General features: G+C 50.5%; 11 protein-coding genes across 11 annotated transcripts; 3 read left to right on the top strand and 8 right to left on the bottom strand.

Annotated features, from left to right (window-relative positions):
• Positions 1–6: 6 nt before the first annotated feature.
• Positions 7–545, bottom strand: BABINDRAFT_159375 (uncharacterized protein). Its single transcript, XM_019127619.1, has one exon. The coding sequence runs from the start codon at positions 522–524 to the stop codon at positions 84–86; it is 441 nt and encodes a 146-aa protein (XP_018988208.1). The 5' UTR covers positions 525–545; the 3' UTR covers positions 7–83.
• A 137-nt stretch (positions 546–682) lies between these two features.
• Positions 683–2368, bottom strand: BABINDRAFT_159374 (uncharacterized protein). The gene has a single exon (XM_019127618.1). The coding sequence runs from the start codon at positions 2168–2170 to the stop codon at positions 1061–1063; it is 1110 nt and encodes a 369-aa protein (XP_018988207.1). The 5' UTR covers positions 2171–2368; the 3' UTR covers positions 683–1060.
• Positions 2369–4904: 2536 nt separating this feature from the next.
• Positions 4905–6707, top strand: ARG2 (acetyl-CoA:L-glutamate N-acetyltransferase; the record flags this gene model as incomplete). The annotated part of the gene is made up of 2 exons (XM_019131483.1): positions 4905–6120; positions 6166–6707. The coding sequence occupies 2 exons, from the start codon at positions 4905–4907 to the stop codon at positions 6705–6707; spliced, it is 1758 nt and encodes a 585-aa protein (XP_018988206.1).
• Positions 6708–6864: 157 nt separating this feature from the next.
• BABINDRAFT_164608 (uncharacterized protein) lies at positions 6865–7821 on the bottom strand (the record flags this gene model as incomplete). The annotated part of the gene is made up of 1 exon (XM_019130269.1): positions 6865–7821. The coding sequence occupies one exon, from the start codon at positions 7819–7821 to the stop codon at positions 6865–6867; it is 957 nt and encodes a 318-aa protein (XP_018988205.1).
• Positions 7822–8159: 338 nt separating this feature from the next.
• On the bottom strand, positions 8160–9679 carry BABINDRAFT_159372 (uncharacterized protein). Its single transcript, XM_019127617.1, has one exon. It carries the CDS (start codon positions 9574–9576, stop codon positions 8362–8364), a length of 1215 nt encoding a protein of 404 aa, XP_018988204.1. The 5' UTR covers positions 9577–9679; the 3' UTR covers positions 8160–8361.
• A 296-nt stretch (positions 9680–9975) lies between these two features.
• BABINDRAFT_77729 (uncharacterized protein) lies at positions 9976–16299 on the bottom strand. Its single transcript, XM_019132677.1, has 2 exons — positions 12481–16299; positions 9976–12441 (listed from the first exon to the last, which is right to left on the bottom strand). Exons 1-2 carry the CDS (start codon positions 15913–15915, stop codon positions 10144–10146), a joined length of 5733 nt encoding a protein of 1910 aa, XP_018988203.1. The 5' UTR covers positions 15916–16299; the 3' UTR covers positions 9976–10143.
• A 1022-nt stretch (positions 16300–17321) lies between these two features.
• Positions 17322–18293, top strand: ARG3 (ornithine carbamoyltransferase; the record flags this gene model as incomplete). Its single annotated transcript, XM_019132287.1, has 1 exon — positions 17322–18293. One exon carries the CDS (start codon positions 17322–17324, stop codon positions 18291–18293), a length of 972 nt encoding a protein of 323 aa, XP_018988202.1.
• Positions 18294–18813: 520 nt separating this feature from the next.
• Positions 18814–20349, bottom strand: BABINDRAFT_30557 (uncharacterized protein; the record flags this gene model as incomplete). Its single annotated transcript, XM_019131488.1, has 1 exon — positions 18814–20349. One exon carries the CDS (start codon positions 20347–20349, stop codon positions 18814–18816), a length of 1536 nt encoding a protein of 511 aa, XP_018988201.1.
• A 282-nt stretch (positions 20350–20631) lies between these two features.
• BABINDRAFT_159369 (uncharacterized protein) lies at positions 20632–22396 on the bottom strand. Its single transcript, XM_019127616.1, has one exon. It carries the CDS (start codon positions 22339–22341, stop codon positions 20809–20811), a length of 1533 nt encoding a protein of 510 aa, XP_018988200.1. The 5' UTR covers positions 22342–22396; the 3' UTR covers positions 20632–20808.
• A 487-nt stretch (positions 22397–22883) lies between these two features.
• On the top strand, positions 22884–23257 carry BABINDRAFT_77706 (uncharacterized protein). Its single transcript, XM_019132676.1, has one exon. The coding sequence runs from the start codon at positions 23020–23022 to the stop codon at positions 23209–23211; it is 192 nt and encodes a 63-aa protein (XP_018988199.1). The 5' UTR covers positions 22884–23019; the 3' UTR covers positions 23212–23257.
• Positions 23258–24263: 1006 nt separating this feature from the next.
• Positions 24264–24635, bottom strand: CTA8 (stress-responsive transcription factor; the record flags this gene model as incomplete). The annotated part of the gene is made up of 1 exon (XM_019131481.1): positions 24264–24635. A coding segment is annotated over one exon (372 nt), but the record flags the coding sequence as incomplete, so codon positions are not given.
• Between the last annotated feature and the right edge of the window lie 1657 nt (positions 24636–26292).

The raw sequence follows: 26292 nt of genomic DNA, 5'->3' as shown, positions 1-26292 counted from the left end.
CATATAACGGTATGAGAAATAAAAAAAAAAAAGAGTTTGACAAATGCGGGAACGGCTGGGATAAAATACAAGGGCCGGGAGGTTTATTTTTTAGCACACTCCCACTCGTTTAAACCGTATCTGTTTCTGCAGATTTCAACAGCGTAGAACTGCAATCTCAAGACAAAGATAGTACCATCCTGAGTGTATTCTTCGTCACTCTTGGTTCTCATGATGGTACCAAAGTTGTAGTCCTCCACCTTGCCTTCGAACTTGGCCATGAACTTTCTCCATCTCTCCTTACCGAGAGCGCCCTTCATCTCAGCTTCGTTGACATTCTTAACGTACTCCGGGTTTAAGAATTCTGGAAAGTCCTGGAGCAAGGTTTCGAAGATTTCGTTGTCGTGAGGGGTCAACTTCAATTTGGAGCCTGGGATGGCGGAAAGCAAGTTCCAGTAGGCTTCCACATGTTGAACGGCCTTGACAGCAAACTGTCTTTCAATATCTTCCAAGTTATCAGCGGTTTCAGCGTCGAAAGAAGCCATGTTGCATGTATAGAGTTGGTTGGAGTAGAGACAGCGTGTGCTCACACCGAAGTCGATGCATATATGTTAAAAAATTTGTCTCCTGCTTTTCCAGATGCTTCCATGCAAGAAGTGATTACGTAATGCATACACGATCCGGCGGAGCCTGCATCTCTCGTACCAGTATGTCATATTTAGTTATTAAATTATTCGTATACAAATATATATAGCAAGTAAAAGAAGAGGGAGCGACATAATAGAGTTTTTAAAACGGTTGCAGATAAAATACAGTGCTGGTACTATGGAATACAAAAAGGCAAGAGGGGCGGTGGGTTTCGTTAGAAACCATCGAGACTGAAAAAAATACATATATGGCTTCGGTAATCCTTGGTGTACAATGAAGGAAGGTGGGATATGGGTACCGAATACCCAGAAGGCGTAAAAATCGTAAAATGCAGTGTAAAAAGGTGCAGTAGGATGGAGAGTGATCGTAAATGGGAGTGGTAGTTACAACAGTAGAAATAAATAAATAGAAGAAAAAAAAAGCAAAGACCAGACTAATCTTCATCATCGCTTTGTTGGGGGCGTGGGTCTAGAAGCTGAGGATTTTTCATAGGTTTCGCGGTATCATCAATGGGGTGACGGCCTTGCACGATACGGTCATGCTCAAGTAGCTTCTGCTTGAACTCATCTCCGGATCGGCGCTTGCCATGTCTAAGCTGTGCAATGTGGGTGTTCAAATGGCTCAAGCAGGAGTAGCTCTTGGAGCAATCTTTGTAGTTGCACTGGTAGATTCTGTTGGTTACCTCGTGCTTCTTGCGCCGCTTTCTTTTACTGAACATCTTTTCAGGGATAATCGGGTGGATCAATGACTCGTCTCTGTGGGCCAGGGGCAATTTTTCCGAATCCGACATGTCCACTGGCGTCATTCCCAACACCACACGGCCGTAGTCACTTTCTTCTTCCGACGTGGAGCTCATGCTTTCTGGCGGACCCAGTGGGTATGTGCGCTGGGAAGTGAGCTGATGGCTGCCCTGGAGCGGTTCGGCAGGGCCTCGGAACCAGCCGGGAACGACCTTTACCATACCGTATCCCTGAGCCATCTGTTTGAGCGACTCAAGAAACCTCAACGGATGCGCAAAGTCCTGCTCGTTGAGATGGATCACTGGAGCCTCTGCGTTCACCGTGTTCTTAGGAGACATAAGGCTGGGGTGGTAGTGGTGCTGGGTGAGGGAGATGGATGCAAGTGGTGCGAGGTTATTGGAGGGGGAGGAATGAGACGAGTACGAGGCGGCGTGGGGCGACTGGGGAGCCGGAAGCGGCTGCAAGCTCGGGGTCACAGAGCGGTAAGGTTCACCAGTTAGATGCTGGTGGTGAAAGACCTGATCGGCGGACGGGGTTCCGGAGTGGACCTGGCGCATAGGGGGGAGGCCATAGGGAACACTGGGTGTGGACTGGGGATAGAAGCTAGTGGGATGTTGCAATTGGTGGGGGGGGAGACCGTTGGGGGACTTGGCTAAGACAGAATCCTTTAGTGAAGGCAAGGTAGGGGGCGAGATTTCGCGGCTAGGTTCTTCGTAGGTTCGGGAGCCGTTGGAGCCATCCTCGCTCTGGAGCAGGGGAATGATGAAGTTGATAGAGGGTAGTGTAAGCTTGTTGTCTGTCATCCTAACAGACTATAGTGGATAGAACGCAAGAAGACCGTGGGAACTCCGGAAAATATTAGACGAAAGAGGAGGAGGGGTTGTCTTTTATATATAGTGCTATATAAAAGGGTTTAGATGACCCGTAAGTATCAGAAGCAAAAAACAATGCCGCGCGAATCGGACCGTTTCTTTTTCCAAGCAAGAGAGTGCATATGTCAGGCAACTACAGGGTAGTGCCAGTGGCTCTGTTTTGGTCTATAATCTAGCTAAATGGCTCCCGTATAGATTGTTCCGGAGGCTATTGCTATAGGAAAAAGAAACGGTAAACGCGGGCGACGGCAAAACCATTGGAAGGCTGTGCCCATTATGTACCGGATCTCGCCTTATTACACAGTGGCCGGCTTGCAGCCCCTGGTGCAGCGGAATTGTTCGGCGTCAATCGAACTGTAGACGTGCGCGCCCTTTTTCTGGCTTCCACACGTATTTCTCTGCTTTAGAAGCACCGAGCATCCATGCATGTGATTCAATGCATAAGCATGGAACTCCAGCGAAGGCAGTGGATAATCCCAGACGGCCCAACAGTCTAAAGCATACCCTACAAAAAGAAAAGAATACGAAAGGGGTGTGCCTCTACGGCTGCACGGGTTCCACGAATTACCAACAATATGTGCGTTATTAAGAGCTATGGTGTAGTCTAAGCATTTCCGCGGAGGGGTGCGTCTTATAGCGCCGTCGGCACTGAAACAAGGAGCCAACCTGATATCGAGTAAACTACACGAGCGTACGTGAATGATCCCTGAGCTTTTAAAAAAGGTGTCCATACGAGGGCGATCGACAATTACTTTGGCTTTGTCACTTCTACGGCTATCACAGCCTATAGACCATCTTGTTCAAGCCTGACTAAGGAGCGCAACCCCTAGAAGGGAATGGGCTAGAGGACCCCAACGCGGAATTTCTGCTCTACCAGGGTCCGGGGCCTGCCTTTGAGGCCTGCTTCTGTTTTGTTGGTTTACATGTGAAAAAGCGGTTCACTGACATGTGGTGGAACTTTGTTGAGCCTCGCAGATGATCTACGGAGCGTTATACCGCTGCAAGATGACTGATGACTATTTCCCTGTCATGTTCGCGCATCAGGCTGACTACATGGGATCTTCGGTTTTGACACGGCTAATACGAGGTGCGTTGCCCCGGAGGTGTGCATGTGTTGCTTACGTCATATACTGCGCACTGCGTGACCGAGACCTAGAATTTTCTAGGCATACTGTCACATGCAGCTGCTTTTTACGCGAAACTGCCCAGGCATGCACAAATAAAATAAGCTTAAATCTGTGGAGGGAAAATGTCGGATAGTAACTAAAAGGCAAAGCTGAGGAGATACGTAATTTTTTGAAGCAAGCGTGAAAGGTGAGTGGGTCTGGCTAGCTAGATACATCTACGTCTACGGTGGTCAGCAATAGAACAAAGATCTTGAAACAACTGGTTGATAAAACTGTTGGACCGTCAGAATATCCAATAATCCCGCCACCTTTCTCTTTGGGAGTACTGCAGTTGTTTTCGCAACTTTTTTAGAACCCGGACCGCGGTATTATGTATTACCCATAGCGACCTAGACAGATGTGGCCGGAGAACATCTCGGGATTCTAAGATCTCTGTTTAATTTCTTTTTGTGCGAAGCGGAGGCTCTGGGTTGTTCACTCAAACAATTAATAACAATAGACTTAGCCCCTTCTAAAAGCTGCATGGTCGGCGTTGATGTCTTCTGCTTCAACAAGACACCGTTACCAGGCTCCACTATGGTGGGGATATTTACAAAACAAAAATCTTGTATAGCGGAGGCACAACTAAATTGCGTAACCCAGCGCTAGAGAGCTGAACTAGGTTGCCAGCCTTTTGTATGCTGGATCTAAGCTCCAGGACTGGTGCTGCCATTGGTCCTGCAAATAAGACAAAAGAAATGGATGTCGTCATTGGACGCATAGCGGGGGGGCTTCACCAATATCATGTGTCAATGAGGGAATGTTGGAGAAATCCAACAAATGCGTAAAGTTAAGATTAAAGAGGAGAAGGATGAACATCTCAAGATACTAAGCGATAGAAGTAGATTGAAATTTAGGGCAATGTGGGTTACGATGACCTCAAAAGTCGCTAACCGAGAGACCTAAACACAACTATCACGTGACAAAGGTTAACAAATGGCAGGTTCACTTAGTTGCGCGCTAAACTATAAAAAAAATATGATTTAAATCGACCACATTGCTTGAAAAGGCAAGAGGCATTATATGGAAAAGCGAGAGACATTGCACGTAGGTTTGCGATTGCTCCAGACCTAGAACCAGATGGAATTTCCTTTATAAAGACGCTATCCTATTTTTTAGAGGTCGATTTGCGGCCAGCTTTTCCCCGTATATCTCTTCTTTTACGGCCTATATCTTGCATGTACAAAGTCTCACGTTACTCCCTCAAAGTTAATGCTATCTTCTGCCACTTATAGGTACGCAAAAGACCAAAGACTCTAGTTTTTGTATTGTCGGTCCATATAACCCATTCCGAGAGGTCAGGGCTTAATTTCCCTCTACAGAGTCCATCCTTTTTTTTTTTACCTAAGGGATTATCGGTTCTAATTGCGAAATTGTCCCGTAGGCCTCTAAAAGATGGTCTAACGTTCTGCGGTAATGGCACGACCTCACAATTTACCCCGGCCATTGATATTTGCCCGCCGTCATAGCGTCACGTCCGGCAAGTGTCCACCACCCCAATGTCCCACCAGTTGCGTCAGATTGCCAAGCAGTTCACATCGAACCTTGCGAAGCACGAAAATCGCACTAATGAGAAACGGAACCTCATCCGCAGCATCTTGAAGTCGACGGCGACGAAGCGTGAAGCACGCAACTACTTGAACAAGTACTCGTTTCGCAACGAGCACACGGAGAACGGAGCGCGCGAGCGCTTTGTGGAGCTGTTGCTTCTGACCTACAAGCAGCTCGTGGCTGAGAAAGCGATAAAGGTGGATTCGTTGGTGGAGCGTGGAACAAGCAGCTTGTATGTCAAAAACACGGACAACGTCCAGCCGTTACGCGTAGTGATCATCAAAATCCGCGATTTGACAAAGATCCCGACGGCTGACTTGAACGCAGTGTCACAGACGGTGGCGAGGATGGTGCGACTTGGTATTTCGCCGGTGTTGATTATCGACTCTGCCAATCACGTGAAAAAGAGTCACACCTTTGGCAACATCGAACGGGCGGTGTTTGAGAAGTCTAACCGGTTGTCAAACTCCATTGAGAAGAACGACCCGGAGATGAACGTGATGATCCTCCGCAGTTTGTTTGAGAGGAGAGGCACGGCCCTCGAGCTCACCTTCCCCGAGTTGATCTTGAATCCGCTCGTCCAGGGTGCCATTCCCGTTGTTTTACCGATTGTGTACGACGAGGCGTCCAACACCGACACCATTGCGTCACCAGACGAGATTCTCCAGAGCTTGGCATCATCGCTCTACGCCTTAAACGAGGACTTGAAGTCTGTCCAGATTTCTGGCACGGACAAAAACAACCGGGATGTGTTGACGGTCGAGAAAATTATCATGATTGATCCGCTAGGCGGCATTCCGTCCGTCGAGAGGTCCAACTCCTCGCACGTCTATATCAATTTGGCCCAGGAGTTGGACGAGATCATGTCGGAGTTGCACATCGGGTTTATACCCCCGCAGGTCAGAGACCACCACTTGGCCAACTTGAAGACCATGGCGGCCGTGTTGCATGGCTTTCCTGGGTCGAAGGTTGCCGGGATAATCACCGCGCCGGATGTATTTAATGCGGGAAAAATTGCCGAAAGGGTCAACCCCGTCATCTACAACATTCTCACCGAGCGTCCTATCATCTCGCCATCCTTGCCTATCAACGGCAAAGTTCCGAAGTTGAAGACATCCGTGCTCCGCAGAGGCATTCCGCTCGCCATCTTCGAGGCGGACGACTGTTCCGAGGCCCCCGACTTTCTCCATAGTTTCTATCAGAACGAAGCGCCGGAGCTGGTAAAGGGCTTGGATCTTGTGAAGCTCGACAAGCTGGGTGCTATTTCCTTGAAGAAGCTAAAGGTTCTCATCGACGATTCGTTCCAGAGGGAGCTCGATATGGACCACTACCTTAAAAGAACCAACAAAAACGTTGCTGCCCTCATCATCGCTGGGGACTACGAAGGCGCCGCGATCATCACCTACGAAACGTCCTCAAAATTGCTTGATAGGCACGGGGAGCCCCAAAAGGTGGCTTATTTGGATAAGTTTGCCGTCTCGTCATCCTCGCAGGGCAGCACCGGTGTGGCAGACGTCATTTTCAAGGCCATGGCCCGCCTCTTTCCTGAAGAGTTGATCTGGCGCTCCCGATCCTCCAACCCGGTTAACAAGTGGTATTTTGAAAGAAGCTGCGGGACCTTCTCCAACGAGGCGATCGACCTGCACTGGAAGATTTTCTGGGTCGGCTCCAGAACCAGGGAAATGGACCATTTGGATGCCTACGAGGATATCTGTTTCAAGATCCAGCCGTCCTTCAACAGCCCTGAGTAGCGGGTATGGATATAACTAAAGTGTAATTTATTAGGTCATCGGAACGGACTAATGGGATCTAAGACCCCGACTTTGTAGCATTGAAGAGAGATCCCGGGGATGTTTGTTAGAGTGAGCTCAAGGTCCTGGGTCCTCAAAGTATGCGTACATTACGTTTCTAGCATTTAACTAGACCGGCCATAATATCGTGCCGCTTGTAAAACGGGAATAAGTCCTTCTCAAACCAGTTCGTAGTTAAAGCTCGGATTTCGTCTATATTTCCGCCTCTGTCCCAGGTGAGGGCAACGTACGACTTAAGGGCGTGGGTGTCTTTGCAGCCCGCCTGCTTGCTAATCTGTGACATCTTTTGTGCACTCATGAGTTGGGCACGTATAGCGGAGTATTCCCTCTGTCCAAAGTGCGGAAAATTCTGAAATAACTGGAGCGAAACACATAGCTTTATGAGGGAGGCCCCAAAGGGGCCAAGAGAACTGGGAAGTGTTTTGTTCAAGCTTCTTTGGTCAGCTGAGCTCCTATGGATCGTGCTACCTGGCTCCAGGACAGTTTTATCGAAAATTGAGGGTCTCAATTCCGGAAAAGCGGCCGTTAGAAAAGGATAGATAACCTGGACACTGGAAGAGCCTCCATCTAGAAACAAGGCACAAGCGTAGGCCTCTACCAAATCGGGGATTCTTTTGGGGTGGAAGATGCTTCCAGGTTCGCTTGACGGAAATGTTTCATGTAGCTTAAGATTGCAGAACCCTAGCTGTGTCCCGACTTTGGTTAGATTGGCATTGGTAACCATCGCTTTCATAGCTTTTCGGTGCAGCTGGGAAGAACCTCGAGATAGCAAAGAAAGGGTGGTGCACTCTAGAATGGCATCCCCTAGAAAGGCATACCGTTTGGAATGGCGAAACGCATCGAGCAAAAGCTCCTCGTCTGTTACTCTTGGGATAGACAACATTGTCTGTTCTGCGGCACGAAGCCCCGCTTCCACCCCATGGAGGAACAATGTCTGTCTTTGAGTCCGCAAACGCTCCACTGTAGAAGCGTATCGAGCGCCATAAAAAGCCGGTTTGACTGAGGTTAATCTTGTGTGGGTTATAAAAGGTGTCAGTCTGTGGGGTTTTAACATGTCTCTAGCATAGCGTGGATGGTGCTTATAGATGAGACATAATGTTGCATCTAGAACCTTTATGCATAAACTTGTAGAGGTGCATCCTTATAGAGTGTAATTACCGATAATCAGGTGACTGCTAGGTGAGGGTATCCTAAGCCCAGAGCCCCGACACTTAAACCTTGAATATTTATTAATCCGTTTCGTTTCTTGCATCGTGATAATGATGGAGCCTTGGAGAGTAAAATTTGTGATGTGAAGTAATAAAACATTATATCTTGGCGGCGTTAAAAGGAGTGTCTTGTATGACACGACTCCTGAGACTTGGCTGAATAGCACCAACAAAACAGGTGCGATGGTCTGTACCAGCTCCTCCCATGTACGAGGAAGTATACTTGCTCCAGATGTTTGACAGTTTGGTGCACTCTAACGGGAAAGCTCTAGGTACTCTTAATTTAGATTAGCCATCAGTCGGTAATCGTTAGCTAATTCGTCATATCATTCCATCCATTGTCTAATCTATCACAGACGCTCTATTATTCACCTAACAATTATCATCTACTTGGAAAAATCAACACTCACAGTCTTCACCTTCCCCTTCTCCTGTTGCTCGACAATCCTCTTGACGCCTTCGCTCACCCTAATCAAGTCTTCTGCCGAAACCAAACGATTGTCCGTCGGTGTCTGCATCCGCAAAGATACCCTGGCGGACAAGTTGGCACCCGAGGGCATGAGCACCAAGTTTCCGAGGCTCGCAAAGTCGCTCTTTCCGAGTTCGGTCTCCACCAGAGTCCGCATTTGGATGTATCTTTGATCGCTCTCCGCAAGAGCTTCACCGACCAATTCACTCAAAGACGTCCGTAAGGAAGCAGTTCCGGCTTTCACAACTAACGCAGACACAATAAGTCCACCGACAAGATCGAGCGAGCCTAGATGGAAAAAGTAAGCCCCAGAGATGGTCACAAACGCCACCACCGACGTGAGGGAATCCACCCGGTGGTGCCAGGCGTTAGCGACCAACACCTTCGAGTTCATCTCCTGGCCAATCTTCAACGTCCTGCGGAACAACCACTCCTTGACTCCAATGAAGGCTAGGGCAATCCATGCGGCGTTGATGTCCACGTCTTCGGTGACCGTCTCCACATGGCCGTGCGAGTGGCCAAAATTCACAGACTGTACCCATTCGACCCAGTAGTGGGGTAAGAGAGGCTCTACAAGTCCCACTAAGGACGACCAGCCAATGGAAAGCCCGGCAAAAAGCAACAACAAAGAAACCCCTAACGAGCCAAGAACCTCCACCTTCCCTAGCCCGTCGGGGAACCGCGTGTTCAGCGGTCTTTTGGCGAACGTGACCGTTGCTAGGGTTAACACGTCGGACACCAAGTCCGAAAGCGCATGGATTCCGTCCGCAATCAATGCCTGTGAATGGAACGCAATTCCGCCGGCAAACTTGGCCGCAGCCATCGTCACGTTGGTTGCGAGGCCGATCCAGGTAATCCGTACCGCGGGGTTGGTCCAGATTTCCGCCCGACTGCTGTTTGTGAGAAGCTCGTTGGGGCCATGTGAGTGCGAGTGGCCAATATGGGTGTCCGAGTGGTCGTCCAGGTGGCTGTGTTCAACCTGGGAGTGGGAGTGGGAGTTTTCGTTCTTTGGCTTGTTCCAGCACTGGGTGGAGACATGGAGTGGCCTCAAGCCGCGCGGGCCCAAGGCGGAGTACCTCGGCGAAATTAGGCCTAACGACACACGGGATAAAATACTGGTACCACGAGACATTAAGAAATTGGGGAGAAATTGGATAGTTATCCGAGGGTGCTGAATAAGAATTTATGCTTGATACCATGCGGCGCCGAGCTCGTGCGAGTTTTTCGCGACAATCGCACCATATTTTACGCGAAACAACGATGTAAACGAGAAAAATATAGGCTTGGTTTGAAGGGGTTAAAAGCGGAAATGGGAGCTGCCATCCATAACTACAAATAGTGAAATATCTAGATATACATCAGAGATAGTTATGGTTTATAGTCATCTGTATGTATATATCTATACTGTCTTACAATAATTTAGATTTCTTATATAAAATATGTATTAACCAAATGTAAATATATATCAATCAAATGCAAATGAAATATATATTAACCAAATGTGTATAAAATATTTATCAATTCGATGTAAGTAAAATATACACCTATTCAATGGGTGTAGAATAGTTAGATTGCTAATACCAGAAATAAGCTCTTAATTTATACTGATCGTAGAAATATCGTCTACTATCCATTAAATCCCAGCAACAGAAGACTTTGAGCCCCTTTACGCATATTTATTGTTATTAATATATGAAATTCACACAGGGGCTTCATCGTTGGTGCTGGTGCCGTTTGCACTCATTTCAACAACCTCCACGACTTCTGGGTTGGAGCTTAAAGGATCGACTTCATTTCCGCCCACAGCCAAAACAGAGGTACCAGTCAGAATAGTATTAGCCTGAAAAGTATCAGTCACATTCTGGACCTCCAGAGACAGCCCAGCACCCGGAGCCTGCTCATCAAGGACCGTTCCAGTGGCATCTCCATTCTCAGCACCGTCTTCATTGCCATTCACTTGAATGGCTCCTTCGAACTCCCGCAACACAGCCCGGAGCTGTTCTGTTTCCGGTGTGAACGCCAACATGGAGCCCTCAAACTTGCGCAAGTAAAAGCGGGCCTCGTCGATATTACGCACGTGCTGGTTCTGAAAAAAAGCCAAGAATGTGCGTGCCTGTGCGACGATGCGATTCAACACAAACAATTCGGGAACGGTCACCGCCAAGAACTGTCCTTCGGCAGTGACAGACTCCAACTCGCGGAATTCTGGCTTCACCAGGTCCTGCTTGATGGGCATGCCCGTGGGGCAGAGCGGACAAAAGTAGCTCTCATCATCGCGGAGTTTCTTGGTAAGCTTGAGGCATTTGAAATGGTACCACTCGGAACAGCTCTCGCAGCCATACATGATGCCACTCTCGATCTTGCGGCAGAAGCAGTACTTAGGGGCGCACTCGTCGCCTTCGTGCGCGAACGCGTCGTGCGCGTCAAGTGCACTCGCGTCTGTATCTACGACCGCGTCGAGAAACTGTGTCACCACCCCCGCGGTCGCGTTTGGCTTGCCAATCACCTTCTTTAACCGCTTCACCCATTCGTCCGCCTGCCGCACAAACACATCCAACCGGTGGATGTCAGGCCGTGCCTTGCACTTGTGTGCCTCCTCCACCACGTGCTTCACCGCCGCGTAACCCGGACGAATGTCGTCGGGCCCCCCGTCCACCACACACGGGTTTTCCGCCAGCCACACCCGATCCACGGCCAGGTCCAGAAGCACACGTGTGCGCGCAAACACCTGCGCCGCGGTGTCGATGCGCGCGCGCATCTTGTCCGCCTTGTCCTCCACCGCCTCCAAGTGCTTCCGCGTGCTCTGGTACACTTCGCGCGTGTCGCGGCCCACAGGAATGCTATGGTTCTGGTCCAAAAGCGTGCCGATGCTTCGAAGGTTTGTTTTGCCTGCAAGCATGTGGCGTACCTCCGCGTCAAGCCGGCTCCCGTGCTCGAACTGCGCCTTGAGATGGAGGAGAGCCGGGAGATCCGCCGCACCACACACCTCGCGGCCTTCCGCGAGGAGCGACAGGATGTCCTCCAAGTCATATGTCACACGCGACGTGTTAGAGGCGGAGGTGGTCTCCGGACGGATTTCGTCAGACTGTGGAACGTCGCTCGGGGTCTCGCCTGGAGCCGGGCTCTCACCTAGCCCCGCCATCTCCGCCACCCACTTTATCCGCCGCCCAATCCGCTCCAAAAACGCCACGCTCACCAAGTTCTCCACCCCAAACGACCGCCCCAACGAAACCATGTCCGCAAACTCCTCGTGAGAATGGCCGCTTCCGGCCAAGAAGACCCTCACACTCTCCTCATAGCTCTCAATCTCCTGGACAAACTCAAGCAACTGGTCCACCTCCGGGCACAGGAATGAGAGACCTGCAATCTCGTCCGCCAAGCGCAACACGTGGTTCATGTCTACGAGCTCAGGTGACGCGTTCTGACGGATCCGACTCTGGTGTTTGCACGCTAACACCTTCTTGACGTCCTCGACCCACGCGGAGGCGCGCTCCACAAACACCCGGAGCGTGCGTACGAGCTCGCTGTTTTCCGCGTCGTCGTCGTCCACGAGGCGCTCGCCATCGCTGAGGAGTGTGCGCACGTTCTTCAAGAGGGGGATCTCGTCCAGGTCAAAGAGTGCAGAGTGATGCTCCCGCCAGTCGCCACAACCGCGTGCGCCCTCGTCACGCTGCGCGAGCCGCGCGTGGATTCGCCGCAACTTGTCGTCGCTGAACGCTATATGAAGCTCCACCAAAACATCGGAAGGGAGATCCAACAACTCTGAGGATTTGTCCGGGATGTCACCTGGATTTTCGCCCGACCGAATCCTCTTCATAAACTCCCCCACTCCCATGTTAAACCCTCTCCCCTTCCTTTTCAACACCACCTTGCTTGGGTACAGATTCCCCAAGTCGGAATCGCTCACGTACTCCCACACGTCCTTCACCAACACTTCTTTCGCGGCGGGAAGGTACGCGCGGAAGCGTGCGCGCAACGCGAGTTCGGTCGCGCAGATCTCGCGGAACACTGGCTCCGCATGCGCACAGAGTTCCGCATCGCGCGACTCACTGATGCTCACAAGCACCTGTACCGTGTTCACAATTGGTACAATACCCTGGTGCCGGAGCCACTTCTCGCCGTCTAAGGCATGCGCCAACCACGACGGCGGCACAAAGTTGGCAGCCTCTGACACGGTAAACCCGAGGTTCACCGTTGCGTGGTAGCTCTGCGGAAACGTAACCACAAACTGGCCTGCCTCCTGGCGCGTGGAGTAGACACGGATGCCGTGCTGCTGCAACACGGCTGGCGGAATGAACACGTCCGCGTTGAGCTGCCGCGCGCACATGTGCGGTGCCTGGATGCGTGCAAAAACATCGTCCGTGTCGTGTGTGCGCGCGTGGCGGGTATACGCGGGCACCGCGTTTTCTTTGCAGGTCGCGATAAACTCTTTGTCGATCGGCGCGAGCGGTGCGCCCAAGCGTGCAAGCTGTGCCGCGACGGCCGCCGCGTCGTGTTCACGGCGCGCTTCGCGCCAGTCTGCGACCCTCTCAAGAAGTGCCTCGTACTTCTCCCGGTCCTCCGGTGCGACGCAGTACCACACACGTACATCACCCAAGTGTGAATAATCGATACTAGGGAGGAAATGGTCCTCGCAGCTCCAGCATTCGCTGGAGAACATCATGCCCACGCTGATATTGCTGCGGCTGACGGTTGCGAGGTCGCCTGCGCAGTGGCGGAGCAACCCGCGGCGGTGCAACGGAAGATTATTGATGTTCCAGGGGTGGAGCGACGAGAATTGCGTGTTGGTGTCTGCACGGTCAACGATGGGGAAGGCTGATTCGTGAACCAGAGTCGGGATTTTGATGGCGCATTCGACGGAGTGAACGAGGTGGGGGGCAGAGATGATTGGTTCGGGGGGAAACGTGGTAGCATACGAAAACGCAGCGGCCACCTGGTCGGAGGGTTCAGGAAGTCCGTCAGCTGCCGAGAGAGTTATATCGCGAGCCAAACTTGTGTCTTCATCCTTCAGGGCCTTTTCAACAGGGGCTGCTTCGCCTTCCTCACTATCGCCTCCTTGGAGAATCTTCCAGAATAAATTCTCTAATTCGCCCACGCTCGGCGCGGCCGCCACGCTATACCTCTCCTTCACAAACGCGTGGAACTTGAGGTTCTTTTCGTAGAACTGGCGTAAGTTGTACAACGGCGTAAGTTTGTTGTCAAACGAAGAGCTGTCAACCACCTCAAGATCGCCGCACCAGCGCGCAAAGTCAAACCCTGGGAGAACCTTAGTACCACCGTCGGTGATCCCCGGACGGTCGTCAGTGATGGACGCAAAGTTGGTCCGGATGCCTTTCAGCTCGAGGAGCTGTTTCGGGCGGTGGATCTCGACGGTGGAGCCAACCACCACGGGGGAACGAAAGAGGTCAAAGTCCAAGGAAGCCGCCAGATTTCCGAGCTTGGGTCTTTTGTGCGAGTCGCGAGCCACGGTACTCAAATCATGATTCGCATTCGAGCCATTCTCGGATTTTTCCCCATGACCTGGGTCGCTAAATGATCTCTTTTGGCCCTTCCCTTCCGTGTTTCCATCAGACAGATCTTCCATCTTCACGCCAGGGAGGGTCTCCGCTAGGAAGTTGGTTGGTGTTGGAACATTTTCTATAGCAGTGTTGGACACAGTGTTGGATGGAAGGGTCGGGCCAGTGTCAGTTTCGAGGGAGTTCGATGCACTTTCACAGGTTAAGCCATTTTGGGAGGCGTTTAAACCGGCTTCGGTCTTTAAACTACCAGAGACCAGACCACCTCCAGAGACTGCAGAGTCACTTTGAGGCGCCGTAAAGACACCTTCAGAGCTCTTCAGAATCGATTCCGAGAAAATTCGGTCGTCGGCCTTTGCTCCCTCAGTTTTGACCTTCACCTCGACCTGCTCATCATACTCCTTTAAGTATCTATTATAAACACTTTTCAACGACGTACTTAACGAACTCATAATCCGCCCTTTGTACCCCATCTCACGGCCGACCTGGGCCCACAACTTTCTCCCGCACACCACCTCAAACCCGCCACGGAGCAACACACACGACCGCAAGCGGTACAAATCCACAGGCCGCTTGTCGATAAGAGGCAATTTGAGCAAGCCAAATGTCGCGGGGGTGTTGTTAATCAGCGCGTGGAAGGCTTTGAGGGCCGAGTAGAATTCTAAGCGTGTGAGAAGCTCGGGCTGACGGGGGTTGAGGAGCTGGCGCCGCGAGTGGAACCAGAAGAGGTCAGTGTTGATCGCGAAGCGAGGATTGAATACGGAATTCAAGCCGGTCAGGCCGTTCAAACCATCGGTTTCTGGCGGCTCGCAGCTAGAAGTCAGAGAGGACAAGGTTGAAGGGAAAGGGGCCAGGATGGAGGTGGAAGGAGGAGTGTGAACGCCGAATAGGGGAAGCGAGCTTGTCTGAGAGCCACCCAGAGAGTTGCATGGCAAGGGGTTACTCAGATCGGGGTTAGCCGGAGCTGAGTTGGGGGCACCCGGATTCATCAGGTTGCCTGAGGGAACTGAATTTACGCTCACTGGACAGCTCGGCGGAATAATCTTTACCGCCCCAAACCGCTCGCCAATCTCCCGCACCGACTCGATAAATGCCATCGGGTCGCCAAACTGTTTGTGGGTCAAGCGGAACGTTGGAATCTCGGGCACCTCTCCCACCTCACCTGGTCGCGTATGCACGTTGATCTCCAAAGGTGGGTTAGCTCGGCTTCGGTGCTGGGGGTAGATATACGGGTTGTAGTGGTGGTTGTTGGACGAGTCGTTCTGGAGGGTTTTAATGAAGCGGGTGGAGCGTGGCGGCCCCTTGTAGAGAGACAGGTGGGGTGCCCCGGGGGGCATACCCTTCAGGAGGAGCGCCCCTGAAGATGCCACAGAGGGTTCCTCTGAGGATGCTTCAGAGGGTATCCCTGAGGGTATCCCTGAGGGTATCCCGTTGGGTTGGGGTGATACCAGTATTTGCGGTGAAAATGCCATCCCTCGGGATCCCTGAGGCTCAAATGGCGGAAGTGGAAGGGTTGGAAAGGGAGTGGTTTCGGCCGAGGTGATAGGGTACGGCGTGGCGGTAGCAGAGGGCGAGGGATCGCCTGAAAGATTAGGTACTTTGCCAGAAGGCACGATGGGGATCTCATTGAGAGTATTGTCTTGAGGAAATTTGTTTGTCTTGAGCACAACGGGTTCGACTAACATTCCAGAGGGCTCGACTGAAATTTCAGTAGCAGCCATTTCGGCCGACCTTTCTGACTTTGGCGTAACTTCTAGAGCTTCAATAAGGCTGGAGGGAGGTGGTGAGAGTTCAGAAGCAACTTGGACTGTGTCTAAAGGTTCTGCGAGGAATGGACTGGCGGTCTCTTTGCCAGTTAAAGGCTCTGGAATGGATGGATCCGTCTCTGTGGAGACTGGAGGAACCGAAGAATTGGACAGAGGCTCCGGTATAGACAGCATCATTATGTTATCCATCGTTGAGCTCCTTAAATGACAGGTTGTGGGTTTTGAGTTACGTGGTTTCGGGGGAAACGAAAAATTTATCAACTGGTGTCACTTCAAGGTGAGGCAGAGATGGGTAAGTGCGAGAACCAGAAAAGTGCGAGTGGGTAGCGAGCTAAGGCAGTTTAGCGAAAACAAGAGGTGCAAGTTTTTCGCGAGTTATAAAACTAGCTCAGTTCAACACTGGTTTTAAGCTGGGACTTCAGGTCAAAGTCATCGTGAGAATATAACCCCAGAATAGCCCACTAGCTGTAGCAGAGAGCCACGAATATAAATATTTTTGTGGATATCTGATGCCGTAGCAATGGAAATCTGGCAAACTCCATGAGCATATGCTGGAGGAATGGCACACCTTGGATGGCTTGAATAGGCGCAATGAAAGCGGCAAGCGATATCAGTAACACAGATTCGTCAGCCTGATAATTTCCTGGTACCTCCGCTTAGAGTCAAAAAAAAAATCCCGCTTCTCATGTGAGTCAGTTGGCTTCGGGCTCTCTCTAGCCGACGTGCATATGGTCTTACAGGCCATGTCGGCACATCTGTCCCGTGCCATTACCGCTTTCAGCAAGGCTTTGCTAGCGGGAAGTCCAAAAGTGAGATTTCGAGCGAAAAAGAGGTGTAAAGTAGAAATAATTGATACTATGCTACGAAAAAACTGGTATATCCCAAAGTGATACACAAGGAATGTAGCGTTCCATCTGTTGTATTTCGCACTATGCGTGGAGAGCGGTGGGTTTTGCTTATAGGACCGCACTAACGACTTTTGCCAGAAGGATAAATTGACCATACTACAAGTATGCGTACTAAATAAAAACTAATAATTCCGGAAGGGGAAAGGCGAATACCATCTAAGAACGACACTAAGCCAGAAGACAACCATAACTGGAGTGGACCAGCTAACCCCGGGCTCTACTACCAGGACTGCGTCAATTCTCCAGCAGAAGGGAGCAGTACTAGCAAAGGTTGGATATGCCCAACCAAAACTAATCAACACTTACTAAAATATCAAGACAGTCGTAATATTCTTCTTCAGATTATGGGCAATGTAACTCAGATGCATCCTTTCGGACTAGAGCGAAAGCTCCTATGTAGGACTCTATTAACAGGACTGCGCGTGTTATGCACGTATGTTAACTGGCCAATCACCGCTCGCAGTCCCTAAGCGCGGTGCTGACCTGGAAAAATTAAGCGCGGTGAGTCAGTTGCCAGATCGGGACACCCCTACTTTACTAACCACCCTCCATTTTTCACTTCCGCTTCTCACTCTCCACTATAAATATCCGCTTCTCTCCACCCGCTATTTCTTTTCTCTACTCTCGAACGTTATGTCATTTCCAAGAAAGTCTCTTCCTCTCTTTAGATCCTTCTCCTCCTCCGCTATGCCCTCCAAGCCCCGCCATTTGATCTCCATGCTTGAGTTGTCCAACGATGAGTTGCACTCCTTGGTCAGCAGAACCCTCCACTTCAAGGCTCAATTTAAATCGGGCAAGCCGGCGCCAGAGTCTGTTTCCAAGGCTTTAGCTGGCCAGACTGTGTCTCTCGTCTTTAACAAGAGATCAACCCGCACCAGAATCTCATCCGAAGGTGCTGCCGTTTACTTTGGTGGCCACCCGATGTTTTTGGGCAGGGACGACATCCAGTTAGGGGTTAACGAGTCGATGTACGACACCGCCAGGGTCATCTCTTCCATGACCTCGTGCATCTTTGCCCGTGTGGGGCCTCATTCCGATATCCAGGAGTTGTGCCAGCATTCCTCTGTTCCAATCATCAACTCCCTCTGCGACACCTACCACCCGTTGCAGGCAATCACCGATATTGCTTCGATTAAGGAGGCTTTTGGTAAGACCCAGGGCTTGAAGGTGGCCTGGATCGGCGACGCTAACAACGTCATCAACGATCTCGCTATCGCCGGATTGAGATCCGGTATCGACGTTGCAGTGTGTACCCCCAAGGGCATCAAGCTCGACGCCCATATTGTTAGCGGCGCTGCCGAGGTTTCGAAGCAAACCGGTGCTGTTTTGACCTTGCATCACGATCCATTAGAAGCCGTCAAGAACGCTGATATTTTGGTCACGGACACCTGGGTTTCTATGGGCCAAGAAGAGGAGGCCAAACAAAAGTTGAAGCAGTTTTCGGGCTTCCAGATCTCACAGAAAATGGCCACTGATGGCGGTGCCAACCCGGGCTGGAAGTTCATGCACTGTCTCCCAAGGCACCAGGAGGAGGTTCACGATAACGTCTTCTACGACGAATCCAGATCTATCGTCTTTGCGGAGGCTGAGAACAGATTGTACGCAGCCATGGCTGCTATCGAGGGCTTCGTTGTCAACAAGGGTGACTTGCTGAAATAAGCTTGAGCTGTATCTGACTTCAACGGCCACTTAGCCGCTTCGGCTACTTCTTATGACCCGCGTTGATTGCCCCCCCCCATGACCTGTATGATATCTGTTAATACGCTAATATACTCATAGTTTACAACCCTGCAGGGAACGTATCGAACAAGTTTTAGATTATGTCTAAGTGACAATCTGAGCGGAGAAGGGAGGTATCTTTTGATACGATGGTTCTGAAGCTTGGTAGCGATACATGGGATACGCGTCAGACCTTGCCAAGAAGTGGGTGAAAGCTTAACGCGCAGCTTGGTTTAACAAGAATATATAATTTATAGATGCTGTCTTATGAGCTACGGTCTCGTCATTAGTGCTTCTAGGAAACTGTTTATACTTGAATCAGGCACGTACCCGTGTGACTAAAGCGTTTTGTATAATTAGCCCCGTTCGAGAACTACCAGTTTACAGAGCCATAGAAATCCATCCGAATGAGTTGGGGTAACGAAAAAGAACGGAACAGGGAAAGACCGAGAGAGGCCCACTAGAACTTGGAATGCACTTGCGACAGGAGTAAAGTATCGCTAGGAGTGATTTCACCGGTCTTGAGCCTGTAGAAAAGCCTCTCCATGCTTTCAAAACTCTGCTCGATATCGCCGAGATGAGCACCGTCCACTTCAAGTGGATTGGATCTGCCCACAGCGGCGAGTTGGTGGAGCGGGTCCACAAATTGCGCCTTTACCGAATCGTGGTGATGGCAATGGAAAAGGTATGTAGAGCCCTTGACTTCCACTTGTTCTTCAACCCACCGTTCCTGTTCCTCCTGGGACGGAAGCTTTTTGGCATTGGACCACACCCCCGCAAGGGCCGAGGCACTTGCTTCGATGGTATGGAAGTTGAGAATAGAGATGGCAATTCCCACCGTCCCCAACGTAGGCTCTTCGATGGAAAAAGTATCATGGAACAAACCACTAACCCTACCTTGACTGGAGGGGTTGTTGACGGTCAAGTATTTCTCTAAGAAGGGGTAGTGGTAGTGGTAACCGGTGGTGAAAATAACCACGTCAAAGCCTGTCTCCTTCGTTCCATCAGAAAACAACACTTCGTTTGTTTCCGACAAAAACCTGTCGATGGTAGGCTTCGAAGTTATACCCTCCGACTCTACGGCCTGGTTCATCCATGGGAAAAACGGGGTTGGCCCTCGTTTGGAAACGGTAACGCTCTTGGCCACCGGATAGGCATATTGGAGCAAGTTGACGGTGCTAATGCCGCCCCCAACAAACAACACTTTCTTGTCCTTGAACAAGGCAGTAGATCTATAAGACTTGCTGTGGATCAAGACACCTGGGTGTGCATCGTTAAATTCTGCTAATCCGGGGATGAAGGGAATGCTCGGAACGGTATAGTGGCCGTTTGAAACCACCACGGCGTCAAACTCTTCGGTGTACCATTCTTCAGACTCGATACCACTTCTTCTGGCAGTAACCTTCCACTTTCCGTTTTTCCTCTGAATGTTTTCCACCCGGGTATGGGTTCTAATGTACTCGTTCAAGCCCTCGGTCTCGACAAACTGTTCAATGCTACTGGTTAGCTCAGCGCCGGACAAGAACGGGTAGATCAAACGGGTCTTATCGGAAAAGGATTCATTGTGTTTAAGGTAGGAAAACCTTGTGAAACGGTTCGGGACGTTGGTAAACAAGTCAGAGTACACCCCGCTTCTGCTCCACTGAAGCTCTTTGGAGGTGGATGGCTTCACCAATGGGGCTTCCACGGTTACCAGCTCTAAATTCTGGGGCAATGGTTCTGGCGGGTGAATGACGTCAGGGTCGTTATAGTGGTGGGTGTTGAGGAGATTCTGAGGTGGGAGCGGGTAGTCCGCTTCGTCAAAGGAAGGAGCCCAGATCCCGCCAGCCTTGTCTTTTTGCTCAAAGGCGACAACCTTGGTGAAGGCGGGGTCAGCCGATCTAGCACCACCCACGGTGGAGGTACCGTCAGCATTGGTATGGAGAAACTCATAGAGGGACGCAATACCCGCCGGGCCTGCGCCAATAATGGCAATAGATTTAATGTTAAAGGTCATGGAAGTTATGTTAGTTTTCGTTAATGGCAAAAAATATATCCAGAAATGCTCTCTACTTATACTCTTAGGTTTAAAAATTGTGGATCTGTGGGGGGGTCCCAGCCGTTTTTCCGAGAAATACTGATGATATCGGCGGCACAACTGGCGCCACACTTTACGTTTCGCATATGCAATACATGCATATGCGTCTTATCTCGAACTAAGTTCTAATTATGCTTAGTATCACAGTTTTATCACTCCCAGGGTCTTATTCCCTCTATTCGATCTACAATGGAGTCCTATCCTGGTTGCGCTCTTCAGGGATTTCCATTGTCATGGTCAATGGCAAAGTCATAGACACAAGATTGGTTTTTGATAAATCGCTTTATTTTACGTAGAGGGTCCATTAAACCCGTCTAATATATCTCGAAGGCTCATACTCATTATGCGTACAGTTAAATGCTCTATTGGCATTCACCGTTATGCCCGAAGCAATGTATCCTTTGGAGTGATCTCCCCGTTTTTGAGTCCGTAGAAGAGTCTCTCCAACGTCTTGAAGCCCACTTCAAAATCATTGAGATGTTCACCGTCCACCTCAAGCGGACTAGCTCTTCCTACCGCCGCAAACTTGTGCACCGGATCGACAAATCCGGCTCTGACCTGCTCGTGGGTGTAGTAGTGGAAATCAATGGAGCCACCCTTGGCTTCCTTCTGGTCCTGGACCCATTTTTCCTGCTCCTCGCGCGCTGGAAGTTGCTTTGCGTTCGACCAGACACCAGCAAGTGCCGCCGCACTGGTCTCGATGGTGTGGAATTTGAGTGTGGAGATGGTCACTCCCACAGCACCCAACGTAGGATCATCGATGGCAAACGTGTTGTAGTACAAACCGCTGACACTGCTTCTATTAGACGGGTCATTGATCTTCAAGTACTCCTTCAAGAACGGGTAGTGGAAGTGATAGCCCGTGGCAAACACCACCAAGTCAAACCCGGACTCCTTTGTCCCGTCGGTGAACAAAATTTCGTTGGTTTCCGGTATAAAGCGCTCGATGGTGGTTTTGGAAACAATCCCTTCCGAGTCAGCAGCGCGGTTGATCCACGGGAAAAGTCTCTGTTTCCCTCTTCTGGAGAGATACACGCTTTTGGCGAGTGGATAGGCGTACTGTACCAAGTTAATGGTACTGATACTACCCCCCACAAAGAGAATTTTCTTGTCTCTGTACTCCTCCGCCGACCGGAAGGACTTGCTATGGCTCAACACGCCCGGACGTTGGGCATTGAACTCGGCCAAGCCGGGAAAGCACGGAATACTAGGCACGGTGTAATGACCATTGGAGACCACCACGGCGTCGAATTCCTCGGTGTACCACTCCTCAGTGAGGCCGTCGTTGCTGGTCTTTCTGGCGGTGATCTCCCACTTTCCGCCCTTCTTCTGCACGTTCTCCACCCTGGTAGACGTTCTGATGTGCTCGTTCAAGTTTTCCGTCTCGATCATGTGTCTGATACTGTTGGTCAATTCTGTATTGGTCATAAACGGGTAGATGAGGCGCGAGGTGTCCAACAACTTTTCGTCCAACTTGTTGTACGAGAAGCGGGTGAATCTGTTCGGGATGTTGGTGAACAAGTCGGAATAGACCCCACTTCTGCTCCACTGGAGTTCCTTGGAGGTGGCATCGCTGGCATGCTTCACAAATGGCTGGGAAGCGGTCGCTCTCTCCAAGTTCTCAGGCACAGGCTCTGCTGGATGGATCACATCGGGATTGTTGTACTGGTTGGTGTCGAGCAAATCCTGGGGTGGAAGAGGGTAGTCCGCTTCATCGAAGGAGGGGGCCCAGATCCCACCAGCCTTGTCTTTTTGCTCAAAGGCGACAACCTTGGTGAAGGCGGGGTCAGCCGATCTAGCACCACCCACGGTGGAGGTACCATCCGCGTTGGTGTGAAGAAATTCATAGAGGGATGCAATTCCCGCGGGACCTGTCCCGATGATTGCGATCAATTTGATGTTTAAGGCCATAATGAACGGTATACTGAAGAGATTCAATAGTGGAAGGAGTAAGCGTGAAGCGCGGATGCCTGTGTGTGTGGGCCGGCTCTATTTAAATAGGCTTTACAGCTCAACGTCCATGCATAAAGCCACTGCTGTGCCCGGCGTGTCACGTGCATATGCAGATGAGGTGATTGGAACAATATATGGCATACCCCCTTTAGGTTTGGGCCGGAGTCAAGACAGGCAAAGGAGATTTACGCCGGGGTGGAAATGTTGGACTAGGCCGAGCAGGGTGCGGGTATGTCACATACTAAAAGCAGCATCTGTGAAGAATCGGGCACAGCTATTAGGGAAAAGGTGGATGTACAAATGATCGTATCCGGGGATAATTTGGCATTGTTTTGATCCCTGTCCATAGCGACTGGAGTGGCCCAGTGTAGTTGATGCTAGGTGAAAGAAGCCAACGATCGGGTCTAATATACCGAGACTGTCCTCTATAAATAACCGTATGGGGATCAAATAGATTTGATCTCTCTCGCATCGGAGGTGTTTCTGAAGTGCCATCCTTTATGCCTAAATTACAAATTTACACTGTGTGGAAGCCGAGGACCCTGCAGAGGCTGAGATAGGACTGGTACGCACATCCTCTGTGGGGGAAAACAACCGGGCTACTATTTAAACAGATATCACGAGCAGTAGTCTCCTATGCTATCCTCGAGGGGTACGGCAGTTCGCTCATCTACATTTCCTGCCAGTCCGGGGGTATATTACAAAATCCCGCGCCAGCCGAAGCTGCCTATTTCGCGGCCGTATTGGGGCTACAACCGTAACATTAAAAGTCCTTGGGAATTTATCTTAACCATAAACCGTATAACCAAGAACCATAGGAAATGCTAAATAAAACATATCTGTATAAGGAGAGGCCAAGAAGCCAGATGCAATTAACGAGTCAAAAGAGAGTAAACGAAGAAATGATTGAAACATGGAGCTCACTGCTTAGAGCGCTTATGAGAACGACCATCCTCTGAAATGTCGTGGATCGTTCTCTTGTTGTCAAATGACGGATTAAGCACCCCATCCTCGGTATCCGTCTTAACAACCATCGGCGGCGGTGTGGAAGGATTCAAAAACTCGTCCACGTTGAAGTCGTTAGGGGTCTGTACGGGATTCCCTCCAAAGGTCTCGGGGGTGCCCAAATTAAAGCTTGGCTGACCGTGGATGTCAAAGAGCCCCGCCGGAGTCGCGACAGGCGAGCTGAGGTTCCCACTCGAGATCGACTTGTTGATCCAGTCGGAGACTTGCTGTAAGTGCGCCTGCCTTTCCTCGATAGACTTGTTAATGCTCTGCACTCGGGAAAGCAGCGGGCGGGTCTGCTGGAGCTGCTGCTGTGGGTACTGGTGTGGTCCGGAGTTTTGTCTGACGGAGGAGGCAGCGGGCATGTTTGGGGGACCACCCTGGGCGAGTTCTGCAAACAAAGCACGCGGCGAATCGACATTGTAGTTGGGATTGTTAGGATCAAAGTTTGCCAAATCGCTACCATTCGAGTACGGAGGGTACTGGAAGTTGTCATTGGGGAAGTTGTTGGAGAAGTTGTTGGGGTTGTAGATTGGGTCAAACTGGTTTTCTGAGTCATTACGCTTGATCTCCTGGATCTGACCGTCATCCACAGACTGTCTGGTTGTGCTTTCTGGCGGAGTGATCCCATGCGCTTGATCCGTCAACATCAACCTTGCTCTTCTGCCCTGGTTGGCAGAAGTGATATTATGATTGGGGTTATGGGTATTTTTATTGGCGGCCAAGGCCTGTCCTGATCCGCTAAAGTCCCCCTGGGGCCCCAACTTGGTGAGCATGCTTGCCGAATCGGAAACGTTCCCGTTCATGAGGTCCTCCATACCCGGCATCACTGCCTTGTTGGAGTTGTTGTCAAAGACGTTCTTCAAGAACGAGAGAATTTTGTCCAACGCATCCTGTTGCTGGCGGTGTCTCTCTCGCATCATGTAGTTCTCCTTCCACAACAACTCGTTGTCCATTCGGACGCGTCTCAACTCCTCAGTAGTGGCAATCTGAGAGTTTTTCATGGTCTGCAACTCGTTCAACACCACGTGGAAGTCGATACTCTCATCGTCGTCCTCGTCGTCCTTTGTGCTTGATTTGTTCCGCGCAATGTTGTCGAGTAATTCTTCTTTGCCCTTCTTGAAGTTGAGGTTTTCAAACTGCCACGTCTCCGACAGGCCGGCGGGGTTCTCCGGCGTGGCGGTTGGGTTCATGCTGCTGTTTAACGACCCGCTAGTGATGTCCTGCATCTTGTGCCAGCCGTACATGTTCAACTGGCGGACGAAGCTGGCAAAGTTGTTGTGCTTGAAGTACTTGGGCAACACGTTTTTCATGAAGCTCTCGCGGTTGAACACCTTGAACGACTCTCCACCGTCGCACCAGTCAATATACTTGTGGTTGGCCTCGTCGTTGACCATGCTCCAGAGCTTCATCACGAACGCCGGCCGCGACTTGGGCTGGCTCGGCGGCGCGGCGCTGGCTCTGTTGGCGAGCGGTTTCTTTTTCTTGCTGATAATGGCCTTGGACTTGATGTCATTGCCGTTGGTCAAGAGCATACCCAGGGGTAACACAGACTCGGAGAGGTGCGGCATCGGCTGGTACACTGGGTTCATACGATTGTAGTACGGGCTTATGAGCTGGCCGTTAGGGAAGGCGGTGGAAATTGCAGGGGGGTTGTTCACACCCTGAGGGTGTCCGTGCCCATTCGCGTTACCCGAGCTGCTTGCGAGCGTGCTGTGTCCGAGAAGCGGCGTCAAGCCGAGACCGCCAAAATCTTCCGTTTTCTGATAGCCCAAGTCGTCAAACATGGCGGGCGTGGGCATGTCGTTAAAGTTGTACGCATTATCTCTGGGGTTTACGGAGTGGTCAAAGTCACGGTTAATCATCTCGATAGACTCATCGTCTGGCATTGTTCTTCCCGTTGGAATGTTGCTAGGCGTCTCGTTCAAGATGACTTCGGGCGATTGGTACGCAGACTCGCTGGCGGGATATTGCTGGTTCTGGAGCCGCTGGATCTCGTGGGCAAGATCCATGTTGTCAGCGTACAAGTCTGACATGCTGGTTGTGGCTGGAATATGTATTGTCTGAAAGGGGTGAATATCCGGCCCGGTTAAGTACTGAGATCACCTGATTGTGCCTATCCTACAAAAGGGTGATGTGCGTTTTACGGCGGGAGATTTTTTTGCTAGAATGTTCCGCGCACGCACACCAGGCTGCATTGGGAAGCGCAAATTGCCGCATTTGGTTGAGAGATGGTTTCTGGGTGCAATAATGTATTTTGTGGGCGGTGAAAGATCAGGGGTATGGAGTGTGAGGGCAATAAAGGACCAGTGATGGAGGTGGGATGCCGAAAAGTATGGAGTTTGATGGAGTCAGGCGTCCGGGAAGGATAGAGTGTGAAGGGGTCTAAGGGAGTTAGGTGACTAAAGTTGCCGGATCATGTGTGGAAAGCGTCTTTGCTGGTTTGCTCTATAACTCTCGTCCATTACCAGTACGGACATTCTCTAGATGATCAGTTATGTGAGAAGCGATAGGTTGTAGCTAGGTTCCAGTGGTAAGGAGTACTCTCTACCAGGGTATCTTGATAGGAGAGCATGTCCCTGTTTGGTATGCGTTCTCCTCTGACACAAGCATAGTTAGAGCTTATAAGCAATCAATATTTGTGAGTGCAAACATTGTTTCATACCGTACCTCCCAAAAACAACAACAACAATCGCTTTAGCCCCATTATCCATCTTTCCTTAGACTTATTCCTAGTAGTATTGGGGGGTTTCCTAGTATTGAAGATTTTCCTAGTATTGAAGATTTTCCCAGTCTTGGAAAATTTTCTTAGTATTGGAAAATTTTCTTAGTATTGGAGACTTTCCTACCCCTCTACCTCTGTATTCCACCAATGTAGTTGGAAGTCGAGGGACTTCTCCTACA

This window comes from Babjeviella inositovora (genome assembly GCF_001661335.1).
Source record: "Babjeviella inositovora NRRL Y-12698 unplaced genomic scaffold BABINscaffold_1, whole genome shotgun sequence".
Taxonomy (NCBI): Eukaryota; Fungi; Ascomycota; class Pichiomycetes; order Serinales; genus Babjeviella; species Babjeviella inositovora.
Note: the sequence above shows the minus strand (reverse complement) of the source record. Positions and strands in the feature narration are given on the sequence as shown.

What these genes read in the sequence shown, in the direction of transcription:
- BABINDRAFT_77729 (XM_019132677.1), bottom strand. Translation starts at nt 15,915, where the DNA reads ATGGATAACATAATGATGCTGTCTATACCGGAGCCTCTGTCCAATTCT. An exon ending in GCATCAGTGAGTCGCGCGAT is followed by an intron (nt 12,442 to 12,480) that starts GCGGAACTCTGT and finishes GTGTTCCGCGAG; the next exon opens with ATCTGCGCGACCGAACTCGC.
- BABINDRAFT_159372 (XM_019127617.1), bottom strand. Translation starts at nt 9,576, where the DNA reads ATGTCTCGTGGTACCAGTATTTTATCCCGTGTGTCGTTAGGCCTAATT.
- BABINDRAFT_159375 (XM_019127619.1), bottom strand. Translation starts at nt 524, where the DNA reads ATGGCTTCTTTCGACGCTGAAACCGCTGATAACTTGGAAGATATTGAA.
- BABINDRAFT_77706 (XM_019132676.1), top strand. Translation starts at nt 23,020, where the DNA reads ATGCTATCCTCGAGGGGTACGGCAGTTCGCTCATCTACATTTCCTGCC.
- BABINDRAFT_159374 (XM_019127618.1), bottom strand. Translation starts at nt 2,170, where the DNA reads ATGACAGACAACAAGCTTACACTACCCTCTATCAACTTCATCATTCCC.
- BABINDRAFT_159369 (XM_019127616.1), bottom strand. Translation starts at nt 22,341, where the DNA reads ATGGCCTTAAACATCAAATTGATCGCAATCATCGGGACAGGTCCCGCG.